Here is a 14,320-nt window from a genome sequence, read left to right as displayed (position 1 = left end):
GTGTAACTATGCTTGGATAAAAATCACTGAATCCATGTGGTTGATTTCCATTAAAAGTTTACCAAATAAGCAATGGAGGCATCGTTTTCATTTCCCATCTTATTTATCATTATCCATATGACCAAAATAATCTGTCAAGGAGCCCCAAAACATCCAGATAACAGGAATTAGTTATCTGTTTTGACAAATGTGCTATAAGAGGACTAAAAGAAAAGATTTATAGTGTACTAGAAGTTACATGACTGTTGCAATCCATTTCCGTTTTGATGAATATACTTGGCATAGATAAAAGAAAATCACAAAAAAAATCCCTGGAAGAACAGTTGTACAAATAATCAATTTTGCTTCTGAGCAGACATGAGAAAAGTACACAAAGAACTCACTACTTCTAGATAAAAAGGAACTAGACTATATTATTTGCACGGCCTCTACAAACTAAATGAATGGCGAGTGCCAATTTCATTACGGAACCATAAAAATATGATCAGTAATTTTAAAATGCAAATAGAATTAAATGGCTTGTGAATGTTCCTTTGCATGACGTTTTCTCTAGCTACTCAAAAACAAAAGATTATATGCAAGTAATATGAATTCATTGATTTACAAAGTGCTACCACAATATTGAGTCAACTTATCTAAATTAAAAAAAGTTAGAATGCATATACATTACACACAAAAAGTCTGGGATATTTTGATTGTGGATGAAGTTTCAGAAGGAACCTAAAATGCACTTTGACCTTCTCTGAACTTTTGAATGCACATGTCCAGCTATAAAAGGTTTCATGTAGCTATAGACAAAAGGGAGAGCACAAAACTGGAAACCCCTCTTATGGTAACTGCCACACTGAGAAATTTCTGGGATTCTGAAGAGATGGGGACATGATAACATGAATCCACTAGGTCTATAGATGTAAATTGGTCTTAGCGTTGTGAAATAACAGCTTACACTACATTCACGCTACCGTCGTCCGCCACACCGTAGCACGGCGGGCACACTGCAGTGCCACTCACCCCGCCCCTCTCCATAGGGTTACAAAGCGCACGGTGCCATATTCTGTCGAAAGATAGCACATGTCCCGTCTTTCTACGGGGTACGGAGCGGTGCGGTGCCACAGGTGTGCTGCACCATACCGCTCCCATTGGGCGCTGTGCGCCCATTGCCATCTATATGGGACGTATATCGGGCGTATATACATCGGCCGTTTATACGTCCCCCTTACGGCAGTGTTAATGTAGCCTAACAGTGGATTTTATCTTGAAACTCTCTCCCTTAGAAACCTGTTCAGGGGTCTTCAATTTATGATATGCCTGAAAGAGCTGTCCGACATTTTTATATGTAAAAGAGCGGAGCAAAATCTGACTCTTTTCTTTAACAAGGACTCTACCTCCATAGTTTCTTGGGGAGGGATTCTCATCAAAGAAGTTACCCTGAAATGGAAAGAATGAAGGGAGCTGAAGACTAGCTTTCTAGGGACCTTTTCCTGGAAAGTTTTCTGCTCCAACTGAGACGCCCACACATGTCACAGCTACATTCAGCTTAAAAGCCACAGAAGAGGATTCCCAAGATCTACACAATAGGAAGGGAGTGTCTACGTGACACCTTAAACACAGAAACGACTATCTTAGGGGCTCTGTTCCAATACTCATTCTTCCAAAAAAATATATATATATATTTTCAGTTTTTTTTGCCATTCCACATCAATTAAGGATAAAACCTTCTTATGGATAGGATAGATGTTTTTCTTTTTCTCTGCCAGACCAGAAAACAAAATCCTGAAAAGACTTTTGCTCTCTAATCTCTTCTACCCCTATAGTAGCTCTAACTGCTTTAACTAAATGATCAATGTCCTCAATAGGGAAATGGAAATATGGGCCTCATCCTCATCTGAGGAATTGAAAATTGAATCCTCATCAGAATCAACAACTCCCCTATCCTCTCCTGAATCATCTGAGGGTAATCTAGCCTGGTAGATCTCCCTGGTATATCAGCTAACATATTTTTCGTTTCCTTCCTAATAAGATCTCTTGTGAAATCAATAAGGGAGGAGGATTTCTGAAAAGTGATCTTTTTAATACATGGTGGGATTTTCATACGAAGAGGAAAACCACTGAGGCAACAGAGCTTTAACCCCTTCCTAGCGAGGACCTTTTTATTTTTTGCGTTTTAATTTTTCACTCCCCACCTTCAAAAATCTATGACTGCTGTGTGACGGCTTGTTTTCTGTCGAACAAATTCCAAATGCAGTGAAATTGGTGAAATAACACATTTACGTTGTTTTCTTGTGGGGTTGGATTTTGTGGATTTCACTGTGCACCACAAATAACATGTCTACTTTAATCTTTGGGTCGGTGTGATCATGGGGATACCAAATTTTTTATATTTTTTTCATACATTCACAAGAATTAAAATCTCCTGTACAAAAATATTTCATTTTGCGATCTTCTGGCGCTAATAACTTTTTTATACTTCTGTGTACAGAGCTGTGGGTGGTGTCATTTTTTGCAATTTTATTTCAACTATTTTTCAGACCCCCTTGGATACTATAACCATAGGTTGTCTGATCGATCCTACCATATACTGCCATACTGAAGTATGGCAGTATATGGGCATTTTCCTCATTCATTACAATGGGGCACCTTTACTTACCTGTCCGACAAAGTTCCCCGAAAGTTCATTGTCAGACGAGAATACACTTTGCCGAAATTCACCAAGATAGTGCCCCCGATATCATGCATGTGCCGTCTTCACTTATATTCAACAGGCAATCTGTATTTGATGAAGGTCATGTTAAGAGACAGAAATGTTATTCTGGAGTGTATGCCATGTTTCAACCACAAACTATGAACTTTAATAAAAGAAGATTGCATTATAATTGACTGCAAAGTATTAATCCATTAAAGGGGCTTTCACATGAAAGAAAGTTGCAAATTTTAATCCCCATGTGATGTTTACACAATAAAGCTAAATTGTAACCCCTTACTTTACAATTTTACAATCAGTTTTATTGCTGTTTTAGCTCCTAACATTCAGTGATGGTCAGTGTAAAAATCCAGAATGTGGGCAGGAACTACATAAGCAGAAACTTCATGATCCCTCTGTGCTATGAGATGCTGTGTGCTGATAATGTGGTACATTTAATAGTATCTGACACACAGAAAAAGAGAGAGGAGACAGTTCAGAGATGAGAGATTTACAAGATGGATATAACACACAATGACACAATTCAGCTCTGCTACATCTCAGCTATAACATACAGTGTGCCTCCCTCCCCTGGATAAAGACCTTATCTTATCTGTAGCTTGTAAAATAAACTCTGCTTGCCGATAGGAAGTGTCTGAGCTCGTCGGGCATTCATCAGAATGCAATTAGTGAAAATTAGAGAAATGCTGTATTGTTAATAACCGTGAATTAGAGAATGTGTTATTTTGTTATCCCAAGTATATTAAAGAATCTTGTTTTTGTGGGAATACTCCTTTAACATTATCGCCACTTCTCATCTTTTGCACTGTTGAATAGAATTCATACCAAAGTGATGTGTACTCACCCATTGATGCAAAAAAACAAAGTTATTTTAAAGAACTACAAAAAGGAAATGTAGACATTCACATGCTTATTTTCTAATGTTCTTTGCTCTCACTTTCTTTTAAGAAAATAGCTAAACCTTTAATACAAAAAATTAATTGAGCTGTGGATTATAGTAAAATCTGTAAAATTGAACAAAATAAAGTTTCACTCTCCTAAATTTATTCCACCTTCAGTGAGCAGTGTATTTGTTTCCACAATATTTTTATTGAATTATGTGTTTAAATTTGAGCAGTGTATTTAAAGAAAAATTACCATTTGTTTCCATGCATTATGAATCAAACATACCTTCTAGCTACACTGATGAAGAATCTTGGTTAAATCCTATGCTGAGTGGTTTTGCTGAAAAAACAATTATAAAATAATGATAATGAAGCTCTGTCGCTTCTGTGCCTTGCTCAGAACTTTTCCACTCACATTAGATATGCATTGCACCAGAGAATCACTGTGTTGTGTCTGACAGGCATAAGTAATCTAGCACTGTGCATGAGTTATCCAGCTCAGGTTGATTAGTCCTGTCTAGACTGTTCAAAAAAATTTGAGTAATGTGTTTATCAATGGTAGGCTGAAGTAACCCAGCTTTCCCAAGGTCCTGAATGTTATTTTTTTTTTTTTTCAGCAAAATCACTCAGCACAAGGATTAAATAAGATATGATTATGCATCAGTGTAGCTAGAGCATTCTCAAGGTATGTTTGGTTCATAATGCATGAAATCAAATGGTAGATTTCCTTTAAACATTTAAAGCATTCTGAGGTTCTCAACTTCAGGTAAATTAGGAGGATTGTGATTTACTCCTTTAATTCCAGAACATATTTGACTTAGGGATCATTCACACGGCCGTCTGGGGGGATGGATATGCAGACGCACATGTGTGGCACCGTTCCCCTCTGTACACGGGGAAAAGATAGAGCATACAAAGTGTCTTTTTGCCCCCCATACCCAGAATTGACATGGTGATTACCTAGGTAACTATGGCTCTATTATTGATTGTGTACTGACTGTTTGTATACCACACTTGTGGACTTGTCATTAGAAGTACCTACTTAGGTCATAACTTCTCATCAGTTGCAGATTACCTGGCTACCATTATTGACCTTTATACTGTTGGATACTGGGGTCATTTGTTTGCTTGAGGCACTTATGTGTGCTGTTTTAAGTGTTTTTATGTATATGAATGACTAAAGATGTAATTTATATTTTGATTTCTCTTGGACATACGCTTTTCATTTTTTCTATTTTTTTACTATCTTAATCTACACTATTTAACGCAATTGTGTTAAAGTGTAGTTACACTTTATACAAAGTCACAAAGTAAATATAAAAATGCCATGTACACTTCCTGTACACAAGGCTCTTTTTCTGTAATCAAAGCAAAGACTTTAGCATTTTGGTTAAGTAAAACATCACCAATAATATGGGTGCAACTGAATTCTTTATTCAAGATGAAAAAATACAAAGAATATTCTTCAGTTACTTCACCAATGACACTGGAATAAGAATGCGTAAAACATACAGAACATTTACAACATTGCATGGAGAGACCGACTGAACAGGCAGTCTAACTTATTTCACCTTGGTAAGTTCCCAGCTGTTAACCATGCGTGCCAGCAACAGGCAAGCTCAACAATGGAATATTCATAAAACTATATTTTACTCTACATGTACAGAAAAATATCCAAAACAAAACAAATCTAACATGCAATAGCCTTTTTCAAATGACATTTTTTAGTAAATAACAATAAAAACCTATTTTTTGGTCTACAGCAGAGGTAGACAGCCGATGACTCTACAGCGGCTGTAGAACAACAATTCCCATTATAATCTGTCTAAAAATTTGTTCACAGTTTTTTGTTAGGCTCTAGAAGGTCAAAACAGAGAAAAAGGTAAAAATATCTGCCCTCTATACAGAGCTTGATCATTGTAGAGTCCATGATCCTGAACACATATTATATTGCAGGGCATGCTGGGTCCACTAGTTTCAGCCCAGTTGACAGTAAGCTCTAAAGTACACAACCATGACTACTAGATTAGTCATAAGAAAAGTATGTCAAGTACTCTTCACGCTGGAAAAATCTAATTTCATAAAATACTATGCAAAACACATTTCTACTATGCAATTGTCATTCTTTACAAAAAAAAAATCTCTCTAATATAAAAGCAACGGAAATGTAAATTAATTTAACAATAAATTAAGCTGTGCATCACAAATACATTATCAAGGTGAAATACAGGCACTTGACAGTTTAATGTGCAAGGCAGATGCCCTTTACTAGTAACAGTATAAGGCAATCTAAATTACAACCAGTGTATACATTCTCAAAGGAATTACTGTTTTTGGTAAAACCAACTTTCATTTCAGTTTTCCAAGTGTTGTGTAGGCACAATCAGGGCCACCCCTAAAGTGTTTTACAGGTGGGTTTCTTCTTCTGAAACAAAGTGAACCATTTTAGACGAATATAAAAAACTGATTACGAGTGCAATTTTTTCAAAGGACTTCTTTAAATATAAAATTACATAGGTATACAATACTTAGGATATTTTGGTATAAAATGACATGAAATCCATGAAACCTGTGGAAAGATATTGCATATTGAAAGATTTCTAGCTCTGTCATTCTAACTCTTCCCAATTTTCAGTTAGGTTGCCTTTGCTTCGCCGCCTAATACTAACCAATTTACCCGCTGACTTAATACTCCACCTAGAGCTGTTTCCAGAACTTGCCAAATTAGTATATTTAGAGGATCCTTTGGTTTCTTCTTCCCAACTTTGCCAAGAATGGTTATCATCTAAAGGGTCTTCTGCAATGGATGGAGGGTCTTCAACCATAATTTGTGGGGGCTCCCAGCCCTCAATTTCATCAGCTTTCTTTGGCTGAATATTTTGTTTAATTGCCAAACTGTCCCAAAAGCCAGATTTCTTCTCTGTTTTGACTTCGTCTTTTGCCTTCACAGAAGTTCTACATCAAAGAAGAATACAAAAATTGGTTACACAGATGTATAAGGTTGCGTAAACCAAGTCAAGCATCTTTACATGGTTGGAAGAAAATGCAGTGAGCAAACCACGTAATCTTATTTGGCTCCCAACTTTGATATTGGTGATCTTTTCTCAGGATAGTTTATCAGTATTGGAATTCAGAAAATGCAAAAATCACCAGTCCCTTTGGCACTGGAAATATGCACTAAAAAGAGCCTGAAGCAAAAGTATAATATTTTTTAACACACTGTAAAGGCTGTAAAATTATAATTCATGGGACAATGGAGATATTGTATTTGGTTTCTCATTAGACTACACAAATTGTCTACGCAGTTCCCAATACAATATGAAACTATATGATGCAATAAACGTTAATAAAAAATTATAATAAAATAGTCACCAGCCTCAGAAATATTGGGTTAATAGCAGCTCAGATTAGAGACCAGGTCACTACCACACAGAGGTCTAGCAGCAGACGCATCTCTACAATAACTGTTAAGAGGAGACGGTGTACAGCAGCCTTCATGATAACAAGCAGAAGAGACTTGTTTGGGCTAAAGAACACAAGGAATAGACATAAGACCAGTGGAAATCTTTGCTTTGGTCTGATAAGACCAAATTTGAGATCTTTGGTTCCAACCACCATATCTTTGTGTGATGCAGAAAAAGTGAACAAATGGACTCTACATGCCTGGTTCCCACCGTGAAGGTATACTAAACCAGTATGGTTACCACAGCATCTTGCGGCAACATGCTATTCCATCCGGTTTGTGTTTAATTGGACCATCATTTATTATTCAACAAAACAATGACCCCAAACAAACCTTAAGGCTGTGTAAGGGCTATTTGACCAAGAAGGAGAGTGATGGGGTACTACGTCAGATGACCTGGCCTCCACAGTCACCAGACCTGCACCCAATCGAGATGGTTTGGGGTGAGCTGGACCACAGAGTGAAGGCAAAAGGGCCAACAAGTGCTAAACATCTCTGGGAACTCCTTCAAGACTGTTGGTGACTACCTCTTGAAGCTCATCAAGAGAGTGCCAAGAGTGTGCAAAGAAGTAATCAAAGCAAATGGTGGCTACTTTGAAGAACCTAGAATATAAGGCATAATTTCAGTTGCTTTATGCTTTTTTGTTAAGTATATAATACCACATGTTTTAATTCATAGTTTTGATGCCTTCTGTATGAATCTACAATTTTTATAGCCATGAAAATACAGTAAACTCTTTAAATGAGAACATGCTTCCAAACATTTGTCTGTACTGTACTTTTTAACAAAAAAATTCATGTATAAAAGCCCTCATACTCTCCCATTTATAATGATGCCAAATGTGTACTTTCACCCGACCCCTAGTTACAGTAGGACCTACCAGGTTAAAACGATATGCTGGAAGGTGTCTAATTAAATAATTAATGAATCCCTTTAATTATAAAGCACACACAGATTCCACAGCGATACACATAGCTTTACAATAAAAAAAAAAATATATACCAGTTTCGACTTACATACAAATTCAAATGAAGTACGAAGCTAAAGAACCTATCTTTTACATAACCCGGGGACTGCCTGTAATTGTAACACCCATGAAAAAAAGTCACCATGTTCATTACCTGTGTGCCTCATGCTATTATCTGGCACATGCACTACAGACAGCCTAATTGCATTACACAGTAATAATTTACTATTGAGCAAATCTATACTTCCTAAATGTACAGCAGGATTTAGTGATCAAAGACACACAGGGGTTAATCAAATATACAATAAAAGTTTGATAATTCATTAGTACAGATGAATATAGTCGTTGCATATGTCAGTTATGGTACATATAGATTTTTCCTGACTGTCAAGAATAAGATGAGCATGAAGCATATTCCAGGCGAAAAATAAATATATGATTTGCCAGTGCAATTGGTTAATTCATTTTCCATGGTTTCTTACACTTTTGACTTCAGAGACTTTGATCCTTTCAGCAATTGCTGTTCATCATCTTTGTTAAATATAGAAGTCACATCCTTCCAGCCACGAAAGCTTGCACCCTGGACCTGAAAAGGAAGAATAACAACAAGCTTATTCATATGATCTGGACCTTCAAATAAATATAGGAGTAGTAGGCGATTCAGCGTCTCTATGTAATTTATATGGTAAATATGAATCCTGCATACAACTCATTTCCAGAATCAACATGCCGTCAAACACTGAATGTTTTATCCCAGAGCTAGGAACACTGCGTGTTTTATATCCTCATGGAGAAAGCCTTTACAAATAACAATATCAGCCTTCAAGAATGGTAAAAGTTTAACTCAGTTATCTGAACAATACAGAATAAGAAGTCTGAAAGGAAACCTCTACTTATGTAGACAGTAGCAAATAAAGGTTCACTTGTTCACATCTCCTATTGCACGTACTTTCATTTCCTTGCCATTCAAATCTGGGGAAAGCAGGTAAGGGTTGAACTTTGTATATTTAACCCCTTGTCTCTGAACCCAGTTGTTTTCATGAGAAGTGAGAAGTGCCATCCCCCGGACTGATCTCTCTGCTGGGAACTGAAGTCTGCACAATATTGATATATGATCCACAAGTTCTTGTCTCCCCGATGCGGCAGAGCAGACACTGTTAGCTGCTGTATATCGGGGAAACAAGAAATCTGTGCACCATTTATCAATATTATGCAGAGAGATTAGTCCCCAGCAGACTCCCCACTACTGCTATACATTTGTGGGGATATTCACAAGATTCTGTTATATAGAATATGCACAATGGTGCAGTACCAATAATATATATTTCTTTCTTTGGTATTGAATTGCTTCTTACATTGTGTACCTGCCTGGAAGTCTTCAACCTTTCATTGTTTTAAACAATTTTATCCTTTGTAAACCTAAGATTAGTATTTTTTCATATAACATCATATCATTTATCAGTTATTAATCTGTTGTGAGCAGACATTTAGGCTAATTGCATGCACAAAGTGGAAGGGTTGTGGCATTTACCCTACTGCAAGTCCAAGGCTATTCCACAAGCATCACAATCTAGCTGCAATTGGCTGGTCTCCGATGCATTATATGCTGCAATTTTGTATTGCAGCTGACAACTGAGAAGATGCTTGGCTGACATTTGATCATTGTACACAAGTCATACGAACAGGCCCTTTTCTCTGTTTACTTTTATTTTAATTGTAAAAAAAACCTGACTGATTCGGACTAAGCGCGGGATTTTAAATTCAAATTGTGTCGCAAGACAATGCACTCACATACACCAGGAAGAAGATGGTGAACTCCGACGGACCTCAGCGGGGATGCGACACATGCAGGATCTCGGGCGCACGATCTTGGTGAATCGCGCCAAGATCATTGGACAGTCCGGATAGGGGATCGCGTCAGGACTGGGGGTAATGTGCCCCATTGTACTAGACAGACATGTTTCTTTCTACACTTGTCTCCTATCATGCACTCTATATTTCTTACAAAATTGGTTCCATTCCAATTTCATAGAGCTTTCTAAAAGGTTTTAGGTTATATAGCAGCTCTATGAAAAAGGGAGGAATTAAAATGAGGAAGAGCTAGTTCTCCACACACCAGCTCAGAGGGCACTGAAAACTCACATAGAGCCATCAGAGGGGAAAACTGCTAAAAAAATACAATATAGAAGCTATAGAATGTTCAGAACCATTTGTTGATTATTGGTTATTTATGAAAAAATTGCTCCATTAAGCTAATAAAGTATGGCCCTAGAATCCAAAGACAAAACAGGGAACTGAGGGATTGCTGAGGCTGATCCATGACAGATAAAGTGGCTATATGCATATTCTTGATTGACGTTGACATAGACCTTACATGCAAAATATGCAACACTAAGATACATATTATAAAAGGGCACCCTTGAGGATCCTAAAGTACTTTTGTTTTTCTGTCAGTTACAGGCTGCCTGCTTCTCTCTTTGTTATATGAGAGTTCAGAATGCTTCCTTCCTTGGTTTCCGGAATGCAGGGGAAAATTGACAATACTTAAACTCTATGGAGTAAACCTCTCCTGTGCTCACTCACACTGAGAAAATGCATGTCTCTACATCTCTTGCCAAGTGTCTGATTATAACATGCTGCGAAAAACAGCACCCACAATAGGCAGGAAGAAGGAAAGGACAAGAAAGGATAAAAATGGCCAGATCTCTTTCCAGGAATTCAGCCTACAATTACTCATACAATCCAGGGCCACCATTAGCTGTATACCACAAGAATTCAAAATAGAGGCCTGGAACGTACAGAAGTGACAAGAAAAGGCTTCAAGCCTTCTAGAACTTATACAGTACTAAATAGATCAATAGCCTGAGCTTATAGTATTTTGAACCTACTGTACCGAGTTCCTTGCTAGGTTGCCATTATCTTAGCGAGCCACATGTGACCCACTGAAAGATCTATTCAATCTGTTCATAGAGAATGGCAGCTGATCACATCGGAGGAAGGAAAGTCATTGAACTTGACATTTAACCCCTTAACGACCTGGCCTTTTCTTTTTTTTTTCATTTCCATTTTTCACTCCCCACCTTCAAAAATCTATAACTTTTTATTTTTGCATGTACAGAGCTGTGTGCTTATTTTCTGTGTAACAAATAGCACTTCATAGTGAAAATATTTAATATTCCATGCCGTGTACTGGGAAGCAGGAAAAAATTTCCAGATGCAGTGAAAATGGTGAAAAAATGCATTTGCGACATTTTCTTGTGGGCTTTGATTTTACAGCTTTCACAGTGCGCCCCAAATTACATATCTACTTTATTCTTTCGGTCGTTGCGATTACGGGGATACCAAATTTGTACAGGTTTTATAATGTTTTCATACATTTACAAAAATTAAAACCTCCTGTACAAAAATATTTTTTTTTATTTTGCCATCTTCTGACGCCAATAACTTTTTCATACTTTGCCGTACGGAGCCGTGGGTAGTGTAATTTTTTGCGACTTTTCGTTTTCATTGCTATCATTTTTAGGACTGTGTGACATTTGGATCACTTTTTATAGAGTTTTTTATATTTTTCAAAATGGCAAAAAAGTGCAATTTTCGACTTAATATTTTCCGTTACAAGGTTGAACGCAGTGAAAAACTTTTTTTGATAGATGGGTTTATGATTTTTACTGTTTATTACTATTTATATCAGCTCTAGGGAAAGGGGGGTGAACTTTTTTTTATTTTTACTTTCACTATTTTTAAGACTACCTAGGGTACTTTAACCCTTGGTTGTCTGATCGATTCTATCATATACTGCCATACTACTGTATGGCAGTATATGGGGATTTTCCTCCTCATTCATTATAATGTGCTGATAGCACATTGTAATGAAGGGGTTAAAACGAGACAGCCTCGGGTCTTCGGATGACCCCAGGCTGTCATGGCAATTAATCACCGCTCCCCGTCGGCAATGCTGGCACCGATCGCGGGTGTTAACGGTAAGTCTTTGCTCCAATATGCAGCAAAGACTTACTGGCTATGGAGAGGACCCAACGTTTTAGTACGGCGCATGTCGGTAAGGGGTTAAAAAAAATTTCGTTCATTTTTCGCTCTCCACCTTCAAAAATGTTTAACTTTTTCATTTTTTCAGTGTGCAGAACTGTGTGAGGGCTTATTTTCTACTTAACAAATTTTACTTCTCATTGATGTGATTTGATATTTCATGGCATGTACTGGGAATCTGGAAAAAAAAATTTAAAATGCGGTGAAATCTGTTCTTTATTCTGTCATGCACTCTTAACGCCTTATTGTATCACAATATAGAATGACCATGATATAATTAGGTTTTTGTCAACACAAAATGTATCTAATCAGAAAATAAAATAAAAAACATGCACAGAAAAACAAATACAGAAAAAAAATTACACAAGAGAATCCTAGAATGAATTCTGCACAGCAGAACGTGCCATTTTCAAATAATCAACCTATATCAAGGAAATCTACATGGGAATGGCTTAAAAATAACAATTTAAATGTTCAGACCTCAAATTATAAGAGACTGGACCCTAAAACAGATGTTTACTCACAATCCCACAGAGGCTCAACAGTTTTAATGAATAATAATAGGGGATGTAGATATAGATAAAGGACTGAAATTGCTGAAAGGGCTTAACAAAATAATGACTTGCAGGGGTCTGATTACGTTGCTAAATAATTCAGTGAGTACAGATCACCTTGCTTAAACAAAGGTCCATAAAACATGGAAATGTCCAAAGGAAGTCAAGTTTGTTTTTTGTTTTGTTTCTTTTGACACTGAATAAGTATGTGCACGACTAATGGTTTGATATTTAGCAGAGGCCTAGACAAATCTTAACCAACTGAAAAACTATAGTTGTCATAGGTGTCAACATGAGGTATTAGCCAAAGCAGGAAAACCGAGTCAGAAATGCAGTCAGACAGAGAAATTATCTGCTGTTATACAGAAAATAAACATAGCCTTAACATCCAGGAATAAAACACATGTACACATGTTTCCCTGACTACACAAAACAGCAAATGTCCATAAGCAGGTTTGCAGTCCTCAGTATATGAAACCCAGGTCAGTAGACAAGCTCTGTCTCTTCACATGGTGCCTTATTATTATAATAATTATTCCTTTATTTATATAGCGCACAGTTTACGCAGCGCCGCACAGAGCTTGCCAAATCAGTTCGTGTCCCCATGGGGCTCACATTCTAATCATCCTACCAGTATGTTTTGGAGTGTGGGAGGATACCGGAGGACCCGGAGGAAACCAACAGTACCACATGCTTTTGTTTCTCCAGGATACAGTCACTTTCAGAAAAGTATTCCCATTATTTTAATAGGACCTCTCTAGCTAGCTGCCATTAGGCATTAGCTAGATCAGTCTGAAGAACAGAGAAAGTCCCAACATTCCCGGGTCTGTCATTCCCACCCAGCTTTCCTCTGGCAGCCACACAACCCCATAACTATAACTACATTTGAGAAAATAAGGAATGAGTAACTTACATATTACTTGAGATAATGTAACCATGTTGCATGTTTTCTCCTACGGGTATATTGTTTGTTATAAAAAAAATAGATTGATTTATAAAATATGCTAGTTAATTTATTGCTGCATTAACAGAAATCAAAGAACCAGGCCCTTTTAAAAGGATGGAACGGAGGGGCTACCCTATAAAGCTATCTAGCTCTGCAGACTGTTACTGCCCTTTCTTCTACTTTGTAAGTATACAATTTCAAGTGCAAGTGGTCGATGGTGGTGTGTCACCCTTGTTTCCATTATTTGCCAGTACATTCATTATAGCTAAAATTATTAAAGGGCAACTTTTTTTTCCCTACAGATCAATAGCTATTGCAATGTGGGACAACTTTGCTACCTATACAGCTCTGTGGATGGAGAAGCCTCCTTCAAAGAATAGATAGGTGGAAGGGCTCAGCTGTTCTCCATCAGTCCACTTCTGCAGAAACCTCCCCATCCTCTGCTCTCTGGAAACATCTTCACAGCAGGGAAGCTGTTAACCCTTAGTTACATGAAGTGTAGAATGTGTTTGAGCACTATTTCACTGCTGGTTTTTAATATTTATTCCATGCTACATACTCCTTCCTCCATGTGATGGAAGCAGACACTGGGGGTCATTTACGAAGGGCCCGATTCGCGTTTTCCCGATGTGTTACCCGAATATTTCAGATTTGCGCCGATTTCCCCTGAATTGCCCCGGGATTTTGGCGCACGCGATCGGATTGTGGCGCATCGGCGCTGGCATGCACGTGACGGAAATCGGGGGGGGGCGTGGCCGAA

The 14,320-nt window shown here is 37.6% G+C and overlaps 1 protein-coding gene across 2 annotated transcripts in view; it reads right to left on the bottom strand.

The window, feature by feature from the left end:
* Positions 1 to 4,997: 4,997 nt before the first annotated feature.
* Positions 4,998 to 14,320, bottom strand: part of TDRP (testis development related protein) — a 68,244-nt gene continuing 58,921 nt past the window's right edge. For both annotated transcript variants that reach the window (XM_072142356.1, XM_072142357.1), the window contains 2 exons: positions 8,499 to 8,602; positions 4,998 to 6,540 (listed from right to left, as the gene is read on the bottom strand). In XM_072142356.1, the coding sequence (XP_071998457.1) occupies positions 6,195 to 6,540; positions 8,499 to 8,602 (450 nt within the window). In that variant the 3' untranslated portion in view covers positions 4,998 to 6,194. The remainder of the gene's footprint in view (positions 6,541 to 8,498; positions 8,603 to 14,320) is intronic.

The sequence above is a fragment of the Engystomops pustulosus genome, chromosome 3, assembly GCF_040894005.1.
Source record: "Engystomops pustulosus chromosome 3, aEngPut4.maternal, whole genome shotgun sequence".
NCBI classification, from domain to species: Eukaryota; Metazoa; Chordata; class Amphibia; order Anura; family Leptodactylidae; genus Engystomops; species Engystomops pustulosus.
The sequence above is the reverse complement of the archived record's forward strand: the minus strand, read 5'-3'. Positions and strand labels throughout refer to the sequence as shown.